Below are 15,489 nucleotides of genomic sequence, written 5' to 3'. Positions count from 1 at the left end.
GACAGAAGGGGTTTCTAGCTTGTTTCTCCCTCTCATCCATATGACCATATTTACACTAAGAGATTCACCCAAAATCTTGGGAATGGGGATCATCCTAAAACCACTCTGAGCGTGGATGCACTCAGGCGATCCAACAGAGAGAGAGAGAGGAAGAAAGGCAGATGGGTCCGAAGCAATAACGGATGTAAATGCATCGCTCTGCAACAACACGCTAAGCTAACACAGACAACCCAGTTTTGTTTTCCCATGGGATACACACTCAGTCTCACAGAGAGAGACACACACACAGCTACACACACACGTCAAAAACCCAGAGATCCCATCTGCCCTGACGCTTTAATCAGCTTATCACTCCCTGCTCCGTGGCCATTCAGGCCCTGACATAGTTCTGCTGCACACAGGAGTCAAGTATACTTGTCCCACTGCTGCAGCCTGCATCAGCTGTCGCGAGCAAACCCTGAATAAAGGGAGGCAGAGAAAACGGGAGTGAATTTCAGCCAAAAATCTCAGAAATCTATAGATTAATTTCAGAAGTTTTGTAGAAAAAAACTCAAACATTTGAAAAGTCAAACAATTTCCAAGAAAAAAGTCAGAAAGTTAAAAATAAAATTTCTGAGACTTTTGAAGTTTTTTCTTCAAAAAAATGATGAGATCAATCTCAAAATGTCTCAGTTGTTTCTCCTGACTTTTCAAACTCAGAAAGTTTTTTTCCCTGAAAGCTTCTGACTGAGATCCAAATTTTTTTTTTGTTTCAAGCAAATTTGTAATTTTTCCAACTCAGAAATTTCCAATTTTCTTTCAATCCAGTCAATTTCATTCAAACAGAAAAAAACTCCTGAGACTACAAGTATGTACTTTTCAATGGAGAAGAACTGCACTCTCTGTCCTGTGATGGACTTTTTGCTCAGAAAACGACAGACATGGCATCCAGGCAAGTGAGCGGAGGCTCACAGACATATGAGCGTGTTTGTATTCCAGCAGCATGCCAAAACCCAGCTGATCCCTCGGTAAATATTGACATATGGTCGGTCTGTGTTGGGAGAAGGAGCATTAGGATGACACAGATGATTTCATTGGGCTGGGGGCCGTCCTCATCATCTGTCCACAGGGAGCCATCAGCGGGAGACATCGCATTCTCCCACTGCATGTGTTCCTCTTCCAAAAGTTTCAAGGGTTAAGCGATGTGGGACTTTTTTTTTTTTTTTTTTACATCAAATCTTCCCATCATACTGTTCAGTGGGTCAGAGGTGCTTACTCTGGGTTACATAATGAACCAAATGTCTGTGCTGGAAATAAAATCGTCATCCTGTCTTTTCAGTCAGATGTGTTTCTTACATAAGTGTCCGAAAGGGTTGGACTGGAGGACACATCAACTCCCCCTTTTTGCTTCTGCTTCCTCAGAGCAGGAGTAAAGGTGCTCTCTCTGTTTAATGATTTTTGAGTGGAAAAATATATAAAAATATATATGCATATCAATACATGCAAGATAGACTGATTAGGTCGTGTGAAGCTCTTCTATTTTCCGAGACGTTTTAGTCATGGATTCATGTCTGCAGAAGCTGCGTTGGTGTTTGATCTTAAATATTGAATTATGGATGTAACAGCTTGAAATGGCCTTTTCCATCATTCAGACAGCACACGGTCAGACAGAAATTCAAAGATACTTTATATAACCCAAAAGGAAATTAAATGTGTAACTAGTATCATTCAAGTCTCTTCAAAGAGGCATATGGATGATAATAACGCTGTTGGCAGGATGGATCTCTGGTGACAGTCAGTCTTGCAACAAATCTGGAAAAGTTTGCCTGAAGACTGTTGCTCTGTGATTGTCTCACGATGGTCGTTTATGACAGCAGAGACAATATTCCACAGTAACATCTACAGGATGATACTGTAGATGTTGACAAACACTGCTAGTTCACCTCATTTGCTTTGGTCTTGGAAAGTCAGGTCTTGTAAGGTCTTGGAGCGTCTGGACTTGCTCTTGATCTTGGAAGGCCTGGTTTCGGTTTTGGAAGATCTGGTCTGGGAAGGTCTGATCTTGGTCTTGGTTTCAGAAGAATCAGTCTCAAATCCATCCCTGCTTTCTGCAGCAAATACGAGTCTCTTCTTAAAGAGAGGGTTTTGCAAGTCAACTATTCAAACCAGCCATGAATTGTGACAATGCATGATTACATAATAGTGATAGTACCCTTACATAAGCCTACATTTCTTTTTTAATCCATGGTGGCTCTTGGTCCTGTGGAAGTGGGTGAAGCAGTGCAGCGAGGTCCAGGGACATTATTGAACTGATCCATCTTTCGTCCATGAGGAGAAACATTTATGGAGTTATGTTACAGTTCCTCTAGCTTAGTGTTTGAACCTCAAGCCCTTGAACCGTTGTGGCATGTCGTCTTGTTGGATCTGTGATTCTTCCCCTGAGTGTTTCTGCCTGCTAATGAGGGCTGCTCAGGACAGCAAACAGCTGCTGTCATGATGCCCAGCTTCATCGGTTCACATTTGTCCTTTGGCCACCCATATCCTCCGCCACAGGAAGTAGCAAGCAAAAGGGATTGAGGTTCCGAAAGAAATTCTGTGTACTTCTCAGATCATTTTTTGCCCGCCTCCATCTGTTTCGGCTGCACGATTTAGAGGCAAAACCAATTACGTCTGAACAGCCCTGGAAAGACAGCGTTTTGGAAAATGCTTTGAAACTTGTAATGTTTTAAAAATAACAAATATAATCGGTCTTCTGTCAGTGGTCCCCAGCTCAAAATAGGGGACAGTGCAGATGTCTGAAAACTCCACCTCAGAAGGGAGAAGGCCTCGTCCGATGTGGCGTTGGATCCAGTCCGTGCTGGAAAACGAAAATAAAAAGGAAAGTCTTCATTGGCAAGCCGGCTCGGTTTTTAGTTCTCTGGAAAATCGTTGTAAGGGAGAACTCATTTTCTATTAAAGCGAGCTGAATCATCCTTATAGAAATTTAGGATCTTGGAGAGACTGAATAAAACATTTTTATAAAAAACTTCATGCCCCTCTATTTATCTAGTTTTCTCACAATTTCAAAACATTGTCTGGCTAAAACATATTATATAAATTTTAACAAAAGTGGAATCAGAGTGTGAAAAATAGGTCAAGGCAAGTTATTATCTATTACATTTTTGTTCACCAGGAGTGAATGCTACAAATCAAATCATTTGTTGGGTTTCCTTACGTGCAAAACTTTTCAACCAATTTGAAAAATAAACTGTGTTGTTTAGTAAGTAAGATTCATTGTAAATGTAAAAAAAATTGCATGTTTGGATTAAGTCAACGTTTTTGTGGAGTGCCTTCAGGCAACATTTCTTATGAGTTGGCGCTTCTTTAAAAAAGAAATCTTTAATAAAATTTGCTTTACTGTTTCATACTGAAGCATACATTTGAGCTATAAACATAAACCATTCCATCCAAACAAGTCTATATTTGTTATTTTTAATATTTTCTGACATCACGTTTCAAATAAAAATAGAATTTACTGCCAACATAACCCGTTCACACCCATTTATTTTACACTGCACTTCTTTAATAGTGTTTTATGAAGCAGTTGAGCCCCCAGCCCCACAAAAAGAGTTTTAAGAGCTCTGAAAACTGGTGTGGTTTAGTGTGAAAATGAGAAACCTTCATCTGCTCCCCCAGTAAAGCGAGAAATGTTCTGAATTTTACAATAATGGACTCTTAAGACAGCCACAAAAAGCAGGAAAGTGAAGAAAATCTCCCCTGGGAAACTCAGTCTGAGCGCTGGGTGTCAATTATTGATGCAGCAGAAAGATCCGAATTACCAAAAGCAACACTTGCCTTCACGTAAAAGTGCCCTGCAAATGTTTTCATGCCCCTTCATCTTTTTTTTATTGCACTTAGTTAAATCTTCAGTTTATTTCATGTGATAAAGAAACAAAGTCGTTCGTATTTGGAAGGGAAAAAAGGAAAAGGATGCAGGATTCTCTTTTTTTCTTTGCAAAGTAAAAGTAGGATGAATTTTTACTCACGCTCATGCATTCCTAAATAAAATTAAGTTAAACAAAATACCTTCAGAAATCACAAAATTATGTGCGAATTCTTCTCGGTAGAACTAGATTATGAAAATACTTCATATTTTGGAATCGATGTGATAAGTAAATACAGGACCTGCATCACCGATACCAATACTGATACAGATACTTTTCATTTAAATCTGATATATTATCAGATATGTTGCTTGAGTTGACAGAAAAATTACAAGATTTCAATCTCTAGTTGTGCAAAGCTGTAAACCCCAAAAGACTTGACTGTAGAAACCATTTGAACAATTTGAATACACAAGCCTGACACACTTTTTACACTTTTAATTGTAAAAAATAAAAAAGAAAGAAAGAAAAAAAAATTATATCTGGTTTTAATTGAACTTCACCAACTTATCAAGTCCAACTTGGGTATGGAAGTCTGTGACTATACCATGACACAGCAAAAAACCTCAAACGGTTTGAATACTTTAGCTGAACCCAAAACAGATTTTGCATTATAACCTCCTGAGGAAGTGACACAAAGACTTTTTTTTTTTAAAGCAGATATAAAGACGACAAGTTAATATTCAAACATATTTTATTAATGGATTCAGGATACAACACTGTAAAGCATTTTGGACCTCTTTATCAAAGACTCTTTGGGCATCCAGTGCCTGAAAAAAAAAAAAAGCATATTTTGTTTTCAGACGCTCTCTGATCTGATTGCCACTGCACGCTGCTGCTGATTCTCATGTGAAGAGGAAGACCCGACCAGACTGAACAGTTCAACAGAAGTAGAAGCAACAAACAAGAAGTTTAATGCGATTCTCTCGCAACACATCGCATCCCTTCTGTTCACTCACTGAATGTGTCTCTGTATGTGCATTTAAATGTGACTCAGCCTGATCTCTGTACACAAAAATCCACTTTTAGAACAAAAAAAAACAACAACAACAAAACATTAAGTTATGTTTTCCAAATAAATATTGGTCCATGTTTTACTATGCCATCTTCCTGAGTCACGGACATATTCGTGCACCACAGATCACCGAGCGCCCTCCGTTTGCTTGTGAGATCATCCTTCATCGTATGACTCACTCTTCCCCCCTGTGCCAAGACGCACATGGTAAACCGATTTCCCAGGCTGCACCAATGCAGAGTAATCCAAGACTGCATCGGAGGCAACAAGTAAAGATCAGATAAAAACTCCCCTGTGACTGAAGTGGATGTGCTGTGAATCTGGAAGCCTGGGGATCGCTTCCTGCTTTTTTTTTTTCTTTCTTTTTGATATGACGTGCTACGGTAAAGTGTGTACTAACAGTTCACTTGCATGCTGAAGAAACATTTATGAGAACAGTCTCACAGCCAACCATTTTCTCTGTAACTTTTTAAAAATACACACATATTTGTGGAAGCTTTACTTGTAGGTTTCACAGTATGAACGTGGTTCTCTTGCTGCTCTGCTTTCAATTGTCTCTGTGCTGTGCAACACTTTGGCAGTCTGTTGCCAAACTCTGGTATAAAACACACACATGTACACGCACACTTACAGTACCTATAGGAACCTGATAGCACCCTCTGCCTTCATTCTCACCAGCATTGACAATAATCTGTTATTGCTTGGAAATACCAATGACATCAACGAAAAGAACATAGCAATGCATTGTCCAGTTGCAGTCCTGACTTGCAGCCTTTAGAACAGAAACTAAGGGGTGCACCGACTGATCAGCCGGCCAATCAGCCAATACTTGCATGTGAAACCAATCTTTTGTGATCTGGATATCGGCTGCTGATGTTCTGTCTGTGTACCGTGAGGGACGGTACACAGACAGACCCGCCAAGAGGGTCACGTCTTCATATTAACAATAGTCACTCCGCTATTGCCAACTTAGTGACTTTGACACTAAATTTACCAACTCTTCAAGCAAAACATTTGGTATTTTGCCAAAATTGCTAATCGACCAGAAATTTGCAATCGATGCAACCCCTGACGTAAACTCAGTCATGTTTGTCTTTTTGTCCAGTAAAAGTGAGTCCTCACAGGAAACTGAAGACAAACTACCAAATGATCCGGAACATTGATCCGGAACATTGATCCCAAACGTGGAAATAAGGCAGCGAAACAAGAACGAACAAGCTGTCATCATCAGTCTAGACGTTCGAGATGCCACTGTTCGCCTCTCTTGCCTGCCGGATGCCGTAGAGCCACTTGATGACTCGTGCGTTCCTCTCAATGACCGAGATCCCATAGGGGACTCTGTCATTTGTCCTCAGGGGCCCGTCCTCATCCTCCTCCTCCTCGTCACCGCCTCCGTACCCCCTCATCCGCTCCACGTCGTCCCCACACTCTGAGCTGGGCGTGCTGACGCTGCGGAGCTTGGAGACGGACACAATATCCGAGTTGGCCCGGGTGAAGCGCTCCACGCCGCCCAGTCCCTCCACCTCTTCTGGGTCCAGCCCACAGTAGTTGAAGAAGCGCTCCAGGTCAGCAGTGGCGCGTGAGTAGCGGTCGCTCAGGTCCGACTTGGAGCGGTGCAGAGATGGGTGCTTGCGGGAGGAGCCTTTGGAGCTGGCGTTGGAGATGCGTGTGAAGGCTGGGGAGGCTGGCGGGATGACGCCCGCTCGGACCAGCATCGGGCTGAGGGGTGGGTAGGCAGGAGGCGATGGCAAAGTTTGGGATGAGGTGTTGACCTTGGCTGGTGGCTGATTCTGTGATTGAGGAGGCAGCGGTGGAGGCGGGAGCTGGGAGTGTGCGACCTGACCCTGGGGGATCTGTCGGGGCCTCAGGTGGGGATGCAGTGCAACTCTTGGTGGCTTCTTCACCTCAGCGTGAGGCCGAACGTCCACCCTGCGGACAGTCACTGAATTAGGGGCATTATAGGAGGCCTGAACCCCCCGTAAAACCCGTGCTGGGACAGGGGGTGGACGACAGGACAGTTCTGCTGCAGGGGCGCAACGATTATTGCTGAGCAGGGAAGACGTGCAGGAGGACGTGGATGAGGAGTTGAGGTTGTTGACGAGTCTGTTGCTCTTGTCCTGCTCTGCAGACAGGCTGCTGCAGATGCTCTTTACCCCTGACGATGGAGACGATGAAGAGGGGGAGGTGGAGGAAAATGACTGTGCTCCATCACATACATCATTGATTAGATTACTCAGGATATCCAGATTGAAGGGTCTCCTTTCCCCCAGCACCTCGCCGCCTCCCCGGTTCTCTACATCAGCTGGGCAGCGGGGAATCTTCCGGGCGGTCGGAGTGCCCATGTTGCCCTGGGGCATCATCACTGGGGGGACAAGTGGCTTCCGGATGAGTGGGGCCTGGATGGGCGCCTGCCGAGTCAAAGCCACCTGCTGGCTCTTCACGTACTTGGCCTTGTCGGCCTCCAGGCGCTCCACAGCACTCAGCTTGCGGGTTCCTGGCTCAGCAGGGGGGCGGAAGTAGTTGGGACCCTTGTTGAGTATTCTGAAGGGTCTGCCTGAGGTGAAGGCGACCCCGGCCAGACGGCCATCTGAGGGCCTCAGCGTCTCCACTGGCATCACTGCAGGACCTGAAGCAGAGACAGAGGTTATTGGAGAATTCTTACGTCAAACATCCCACCTCCCCCCTCTCTTGTGCCCACAGCCCACATTAACTTCCTTACCAGTCACTGATTTGAGCGTCTCGCTTTTCTTTAGTTGCTCCTCTCCTCCTCCTTTTCTTGTTCTCTTTCCTTAGGCAAAGACTACTTGTGGGACTGGGTCAGCCGAGGTCAAATTCCACATCAGGACCGTCTGGACTGCCTCTGTCACCTCGGTAGCGACCCACTTGGGGAGTTAGGCAGGAGATCGGGATCAGAGCCTGAATGTAGAACTCAAATGTCCGAAGATGAGCCAGTAGTGATAGCAGTAACACGGCAGCCCTCTCTGATCCTCTTTATGACGTCCTGCTCGTCTGCTGAAGCTTATCCGTCCAGCTGTGATCAGAGGCAACCACTCAGCCAAGTCGCTTCGGTCCTGAAAGGTAGAACAAGGAGTAGTCCGGGTCAGACTCAGATGGAGTTTCTGGTTGTTGCTCAATAAGAAAAAATAAATAAAAATAACCAAAACATCCACACACTCAGATACACACTCTCTCTCTCTTTCTCTCTTCACACCGACACACACAGCTCTCTGTCTGACAGACTCTCTTCAACTCTGGAGTGGAGCAGACTGGGGGGAAGAGAGGCTTTAATACTACGTCTGGCTCCTCCCAGGCGCCCAATCACACCGCAGGCCGGGAGCCGCGGAGGCGGGAGCTGCTCTTGTATTGGCCCGGCTCAAAAAGCACTTCAACCAATCAGACCTCTTCCCACCTCCCCTCCTCCTCAGAGCACAACAAAACACTGAGGCAAGGCTTTCATTCAAATGAAAATTCATTGAAAGGGAGAAAAGGGTGGACGGGTGCAGTGGGGGGGGGGGGACAACGGACGAGACAGATGCAATTTTTTACATTGACTTGCATCAAGCTCAGTGGGGTTCTATGACGACGCTGTGTAGAAAAAAAGACACAATCGCACTTCTTTGTTCGTCTCTGTGTCGAGAGGAGAGAAAACAAAGTGAAGAGTCTGTGTGTGTGTGAGCAACTGATTCTTTAAATAATTAAACAAAGGATAGTGTCATTTTTAAAAGACATAAACTGGTTTCCACACAGTTTTAATAGTTTATGTTGGGTAAAGCATTTCTTGAAGTCAAGAAATGTCTGTTTAAAGTTCAACAAAGGCAAACAGAGAAAGTTTCTATCCATTTATTTCTAGAAATAACAGCGATTAGTTTCAGATTATTTACGTCAGATGTCAAAACTTCAAAGTGTTGCTGATTGGAACGATCCATTTACTCCACCTACGTGTTTCTGGCTCTACTTCTACAGAAAAACAACTTCCCCTCCCCCAGGACAGCCGTTCTTATCATTTACCACATTACCTCTACAGTTACATCACACTCAGTGAAGGGGCTTTCTCCTCCCTACCCCCACTTCTCCTCCACCTGCAACCCATCTATCCACACAAGTTAATGGGGCTTTTTTTTTTTACTGCCATCCTCCCCAGAATGTGAACTCATTGTTTTCCCCCTGAACAACAGCAAATTAGAAAGAAGACAGAGAGCAAAACACATCACCACTGCATTAAGAAACAGGAAGTGGGTTTGCTTTAATTTGAGCCTCAAGAGACAGAAAAACATGTTTACTAAAGCTACGCAATATTGTCCAGTTGAAGTTATCATTGCAATGTGTGCAATATCAATACAAACACACTGAAAAACAGCTTACACCCAGTAGCCATAAGGGCATTAAATGATACCTAGTCCCATTTATAAACCAATTTTAAATATTCAGTAAATATTCGTTATTGCCTGAAAAGGTGATATTGATATTGGATATCTGCATCGGCCCAAATTTTCACATCAGTGCATCCCCAGTTTCTACGTCTCCAATACTGAATCTTTTGCTAGCAGAAAGTTGTTTGAACACAGCATCTAATCAACACATTTTGACTCAAAGTGAATTTCAAATGCTGCAACATGACTAAACTTGCATTATGCAGTAATATACAAATGAAAACATTATGAGAAAAAGTATTTTTACTTTACACTGTAAAGTATCTATGTTTAGCAACTCTAAATAAATAGAGCAAAAACTATCTTTCACAACACTTAGATACTTTGTCACAGTAACTAAGTAGTGTACATGGCAGATTAAGGTTTCTTTAATACTAATGGGCTGAAACTAGTAATCTACATGGTTAGAAATTAAGTCTGATTTCTCTTCTCTGAGAAATTCAACACAATAAAAGTCCATATTTGACACAGTTTCAATGAACATCCCAAGTGTTGGCACTAAATTCCTCATCGATCCAAAGTGATGAACGTGATTCAAAGCGAAGCTCAAACATGACCTTCAAAATACCAACCTTGCTCATTCATAAATTAGATTATGAAGAAAGCTGGTTTGAAATTTCTTAATGCTCAACAGATCTCTTCCTGTAGCGTGGTTGGTAGTTTGGATGACGCAAGAGGAGAACTTCTCTCTCAGTAATGATGGCAATTCCTGAACTAGGTTTAGATGAGTCTGATGAGCAGGAAAATACTTAAGGGAACTTAGAAGGAAAGGAGAGGTTTCAGAGTTTACTGTAGCTGTTGGGAATGTTCAGCTGAAGGAGGAAAATTGATGGAATTACTTCCGTTTATTTGGAAATGATTCCGCTCATCAGGTGACCAAACTGCCTTGTCAAAAGCTGGTTTCTAATGACACACCACCAACAACAACAACCTCTAAAATCCTCTTGCCATTAGATGTAAATATCTGTGGAATTTCTCTTCAACACAGAATCCAGTGAGCTGAATGCAGCAACCATCAAAGCTACAATTTATTGACGCTTTTCATAGATGGTACAAGAATCCTGCAGGTGAAGGAAAATTATTCAGGGACTTCTTCACCAAGCATTTCTGCGAAAGTGCAGCAAATGAAGTCGAAGTACCGAAGTGCAATTATACGTGACACGTTATTGGTTGACGTTTGGAAAACAGCTCAGTTCTTGAGACACTTGAAAGCAGAGAGGGTGGAACAGAACTTTGCTTGAATCTGATGGTTGAATAACCTCAATAACAGGTTAAAAACTATTTGTTTTTGAGCTCATATGTCTATTTAATCACTAATTTACCAGCAAAAAGGGGTTTCAAATTTAAAATGTTGCTTCTCAGAACGGTCACATTAGCTTAAACCCATCTGCAGATGACTTTAACCCAATGACTCATGCATTATTTAGAAACTGTTGACTTACAAGGTAGTCATGAATCGAGAGACAGAGCACCAATTCTCATTAAGCTGCTAAATAAGTTCACCCCATGTGGAGATCAGATTTGGTCAAAGTATTTAAATGTGAAAGCTGTAGAGCTATGAGCATGCAAATGATCTCCAGGCTGGAAAGTCATTCCAGCTGAAAACAGCAGCTATTGTGTGCAAACAACACCTCTACCCCAATGATCAATAAACCACATTAGCGCCAATCGGCGTGAAGCAGAAAGCAAATAAAGTGTAGAAGCATTTTGTGCACACACACAAAACGGCTGATGTCTCCAAAAGCATCAGACCTCAGTCCCAGTCCAAGAAATGACATCTCTTTTCCACAGTGGAAACTTCGATTGGTTTCCTTATTATAAAAAAGTGAGATCCACAGTGGTATGAATAAGACTGCTTTTTACATTTAGTGTTTCCAACCACTAACTGTGGTTGGTGGCTTATGGTTTGTGTCTCACAGTGGATGTAACAATGTGGAGGGTAGACGATGTGTCAGAGGGTGAGTGGGAATGTTGCAAAAGAGCTTAAATGGAGTAATAATAAGATGACATGCCAGCTGGTTTTAAGGTCAAAGTTAGTGAGAGAATAAAAAGAAAGTAGCAACATGTAAGGGAAAATCGTGTAATCCTGCACAAAAAGTGTTCATACCCAGTCGGGGACAGTCAAAACATGCAGATGGAGCTCTACTCAACTCCAGGTGTGATGGAGACCCTGAACACACCATCACCATGGTGAAAAATGCTGGTGGCAGCATCAAGCTTTTCTTCAGGAGTTGGAGGACAGCAGAGCAAAGCCGATTTTCCTCTACATGTGCAAAGTCAGTAGAGGTAACCCCATAAGGCCTTGCAGGAGAAATATCACAATATGAGGTTGTAGGTGTGCACTAATTGATCGGCCAGCCAATCAGCCGATACTTGCATGTGAAATCAATCTTATCTGCCACTGCAAAGGTCTAAAATAATGTCCCGTTTTGCTCTGCTGAGAGACGACAGATGAACCACCCACCAGGTCACATCTGCATATCTGCCATGCTAACCCACTTTAGCATTATATTTTTTTTAAAAATGGTTTAAGCCAAAGGCAGGCTTTTCAGAGACTGGGGAAAGGCTAGAAAATTACAATTGGTGTTTTCCAAATCTCAGCTCTTCAAACAGAAAATGGTACAAAGAAAATTTGTCTCAACATTTTTTTCTCATATGTCACAAGTAAACAACTTTATATAAAGAGTAAATGTGTTAATATTGTCCAAAACAGTTTACTGGATCATATTCACAGAGTTTCTTCTGCTGATATCATTGAGTTTTTGCCCTGAAAACTGCAACTGATGCAGCCCCTAAAAGGCTGTTAAGGGAAAAAAACAGCAAACTTTGAAAAGTTTAAATAATTTTTCATCCAAGTAATTATATGCTACCTACCCAACAAAATACATGGAAGTTTGAGGTTTTAACATTACAAAATCTTAAAAAGTTCAGCAGGGTTGAATATTTTTAGAAACAGTTTACTCGGAAAAAGCAGAAAAAGATAATGTAGCCTTCTGAAGGTCCGCACAGTGAAGGCCGAGGCCAAGCTGAGTTCATGTGTGTGTTCTGTGTCGCCAGATTGTCGGTCATATCACAGCGGCCTTGGGTCCTGCAGACACTGACTCCTGTACCAGTGAGTTGTGAGGGTTTTCCCCGTGACAGACGAGGCAAGCAGGAAACAGTGACACATTTTACAACAGCATAACGATAAGAAAGAGAGAAAAAAAAAGGTGCTCAGCTATGAGGGTGTGTTTGCGTCCTGCAGGATGGCCCTGTTTTTATGGGTTGTCTATTTTTGGCTGCTTGCCATTTTCCAGGGAAGATTTCAAACAATACACTGGAAACATCTGAAAGATTTCAGAAGAATTCATCTGTAGCCTGATAAAAATAACAAAGCAAAAGCTGATGCGGACTTACAACTAGCAGTGAAGCAGCGGTGTTGATCAGCTTTGGAACAGAAACAGATGTAACAGCGTACCGAACATCACCGACCCATTATTGGAAACTTGAGAATGAAGAGAATAGAATCATTTAGACAGGTGGTGCTGACATCACCTTTCTAATTTTTTATCATGCCTGCCATATTCAAAGCTCTAAGCCCAATTTGAATTTTTCAAACCAGGCTCCATTTTATCTTGCCACTCATTCTCCCACAGAAACATCCTGACTTCAACCAATGACAAACTGAAACAGAGTTCAAAAGGCTATCTGCCCGTCCCTTTAAAGGCTAATTTAGGTGGGGGTGCTGAGGGGACCTGAGACGTCTAATGAAGACAGACAGCCAGCAACACGTCTCATTGTCTTGGGCTGGACACACTGAGCTGTGAACTCATTTCCTGGAATGAGAAATGAGCAACATGCATAACTAACATGACCGGACTCCAGAGTTATGCAACTATATTAACTGCAAAAACAACCACTGAACCATGAGTGGGTTGTTTTAGCACTTAAACCTCTCTTTGGCAGCATCCCGACTCCCCCACTCTCTGTCCATCAGGGAACTTCACCCCACAAAAGGTGGGAAAGGATACAAACAAAAAATGTTCGTGTTGTACAGTGTTTGATGCATGCACATGTTTCACTGAGTTGGTTAGAAGTGAAAGGAGTAAGGAGAATTTTAGCTTAAAAAACTAATAATGAAAACAGAGAAGAAATTTGAAACAAGTGTACCTTTCAAAGCAAATTCAAAAAAAAAAATATTGGGAAATGTTTCTTTCTTACTTCTCATGACAAAAGGTTCTTTGCAGCCTGATATTCAGCAAGATTTTGCAGAAGAAGTGGAACTTGGAGAAAGAAGAAGCCACCACAATAATTGTTAGTTTATTTCACAATACTGCTCTGCTGTCTTGGTTCTCAGCTTGATCGTGAGTAGAAACTCAAAAATCTGATTTTTTTTCTCATCAGTGCATGCACCATAGCTAAGCTTGGAGAGACCTCTGCAACAACACTCTTCAGTGTAACAGTTGTTACAGACGAAATACAGATAGTTTCTATTTTAATAACTTAACATCTCTTTACCTTCTTAAACTTTTTCTGCTGCATTAAACAACATGGACGATATACAGAACCTGAATGCCTGGCACAGATAATCAGCTAAAACTTATTGCAATGCAAGTAGTTTTTGGTAAAACATATTGCAAACATTAACATTGTAATAATGTTGAATTTGCAGCCTACTGTGTTTTAATACTCTGAGTTTCTACTCTGTCGTTCATGGAACATGCTGGCTTTAGAAATGTTACAGAAACCAATTTCAAGAGAATTGTTTACATTAGACATGAAGAAAAGTTGGAAAGTTCAATATCCGATTCCTACCACTTCTTTTCTTTTATTTAGAAAATAGCAATAAAATCCTGGTCTAAACCAACGTTTCTCTGTCTTATCCACACAGTGTCACTTTGCCTCTCCTCCAAATATTTACACACCTCTGCTGCAGGAAAAATGTTTCGAATGATCATAATTGGCTAAAGTCAGTTTTAAAGCTTTGCAAAATCAGATTATGAGATATTGGCTCCAGATCAAATGATGCTGTTTTCCAGCTGTTTTGTGTTTGAAGCCTGCAGTTCATTCAAATCACTGCTACCATCAATGTCAATGATTCTAGATGAAAACAGATACAGTTTTGCTTAGGATTTTGTTTTTACGTTTTCCCAGGGATGATTCTAAACACAAGATGATAAATCCCCAACTGATCCGAGAACAGAGTTCGCCATACAGTAGAGCGGGAATGAGAGGCTGAAGGCAACTACTTTCACCTCACTCGACACACACCCACCCACCCACCCCCCCACACACACACACACACAGAGCTCTCATTCTCCTACAGTTAACCCTTAGTAAATCCTGGTCTCTTATCACAGTCAGGTGTTGGCAGCAGAAACAGTTTCTATTTGTTTTAGCCAACAGTCTGACTAAGTCCATCTCTTCGGTCTAAAACAATCACATCATTCGGGATAAGAGAAAACTTTTCCTTTCTATGACATCCTCTCAGTTCCTCGCTGCAGAATGAAAACATGTTCGGGTACCAGATCTATATTTCTAGATATACATTTCTAGATCTGTATTTCTAGATCTACATTTCTAGATCTGTATTCTTAGATCTGTATTTCTAGATACACAGACGTTTTCAGAGGCTTCACAATAAATTTACATGCAGATTTTTTTTTCTCGACGGACAGAAGTATAATGCAAAAAACAAAATCAATAAATGACAAATTAAACTAATTTAAAGTGGAGAAAATAGCGACAGGACGGCTCCTTCTGTTAAGTATCTGAACTCACATCTACGATCTGCTCAAACGTGCGTGATGGAGAAAGTGAACTTACTGTAGCCAATCAGGAAGCGCTCAGGAGTCCCGGGCTGCACTGAAGGAAGCAGGTAACAGAACCTGCAGCTTTATAAGCGGCGTCGCGCCTTCCTGTGAGAAAGAGTTCAGGCCAAATGAGGAGCAAGTTGAAAAGCCTCCCTGCTCCTCAGGCTCCAGTCCACTCCTCCTCTTCCTCCGCTGGCTGAGGAAGACTCCACCCTGCTCTGCCTAGAAGCAGGAAGGGAGTCAGGAGAGCAGGAAGTGAGAGCTTTAACGAGAAACCACATGGTCCTCCCTGCACTTTATGATCTGGCTCTTTGTTATTGTTTTTTTTTTTTGTGTGTGTAAATAGAAAT

The 15,489-nt window shown here is 42.2% G+C and overlaps 1 protein-coding gene across 2 annotated transcripts; it reads right to left on the bottom strand.

Annotated features, from left to right (window-relative positions):
* Positions 1–4,578: 4,578 nt before the first annotated feature.
* On the bottom strand, positions 4,579–15,233 carry wu:fa11c10 (protein FAM110B). Of its 2 annotated transcripts, XM_055048632.1 has the most exons (3): positions 15,153–15,233; positions 7,637–7,988; positions 4,579–7,543 (listed from the first exon to the last, which is right to left on the bottom strand). In XM_055048632.1, exon 3 carries the CDS (start codon positions 7,530–7,532, stop codon positions 6,150–6,152), a length of 1,383 nt encoding a protein of 460 aa, XP_054904607.1. In that variant the 5' UTR covers positions 7,533–7,543; positions 7,637–7,988; positions 15,153–15,233; the 3' UTR covers positions 4,579–6,149. The 2 variants fall into 2 exon arrangements, with proteins under 2 accessions (XP_054904607.1, XP_054904606.1); XM_055048631.1 differs by lacking the exon at positions 15,153–15,233 and having other exon boundaries at positions 7,637–8,161.
* Positions 15,234–15,489: the final 256 nt, after the last annotated feature.

This window comes from Poeciliopsis prolifica, unplaced genomic scaffold (assembly GCF_027474105.1).
Source record: "Poeciliopsis prolifica strain line A6 unplaced genomic scaffold, Auburn_PproV2 SCAFFOLD027, whole genome shotgun sequence".
In the NCBI taxonomy this organism is placed as follows: domain Eukaryota; kingdom Metazoa; phylum Chordata; class Actinopteri; order Cyprinodontiformes; family Poeciliidae; genus Poeciliopsis; species Poeciliopsis prolifica.
The sequence above is the reverse complement of the archived record's forward strand: the minus strand, read 5'-3'. Positions and strand labels throughout refer to the sequence as shown.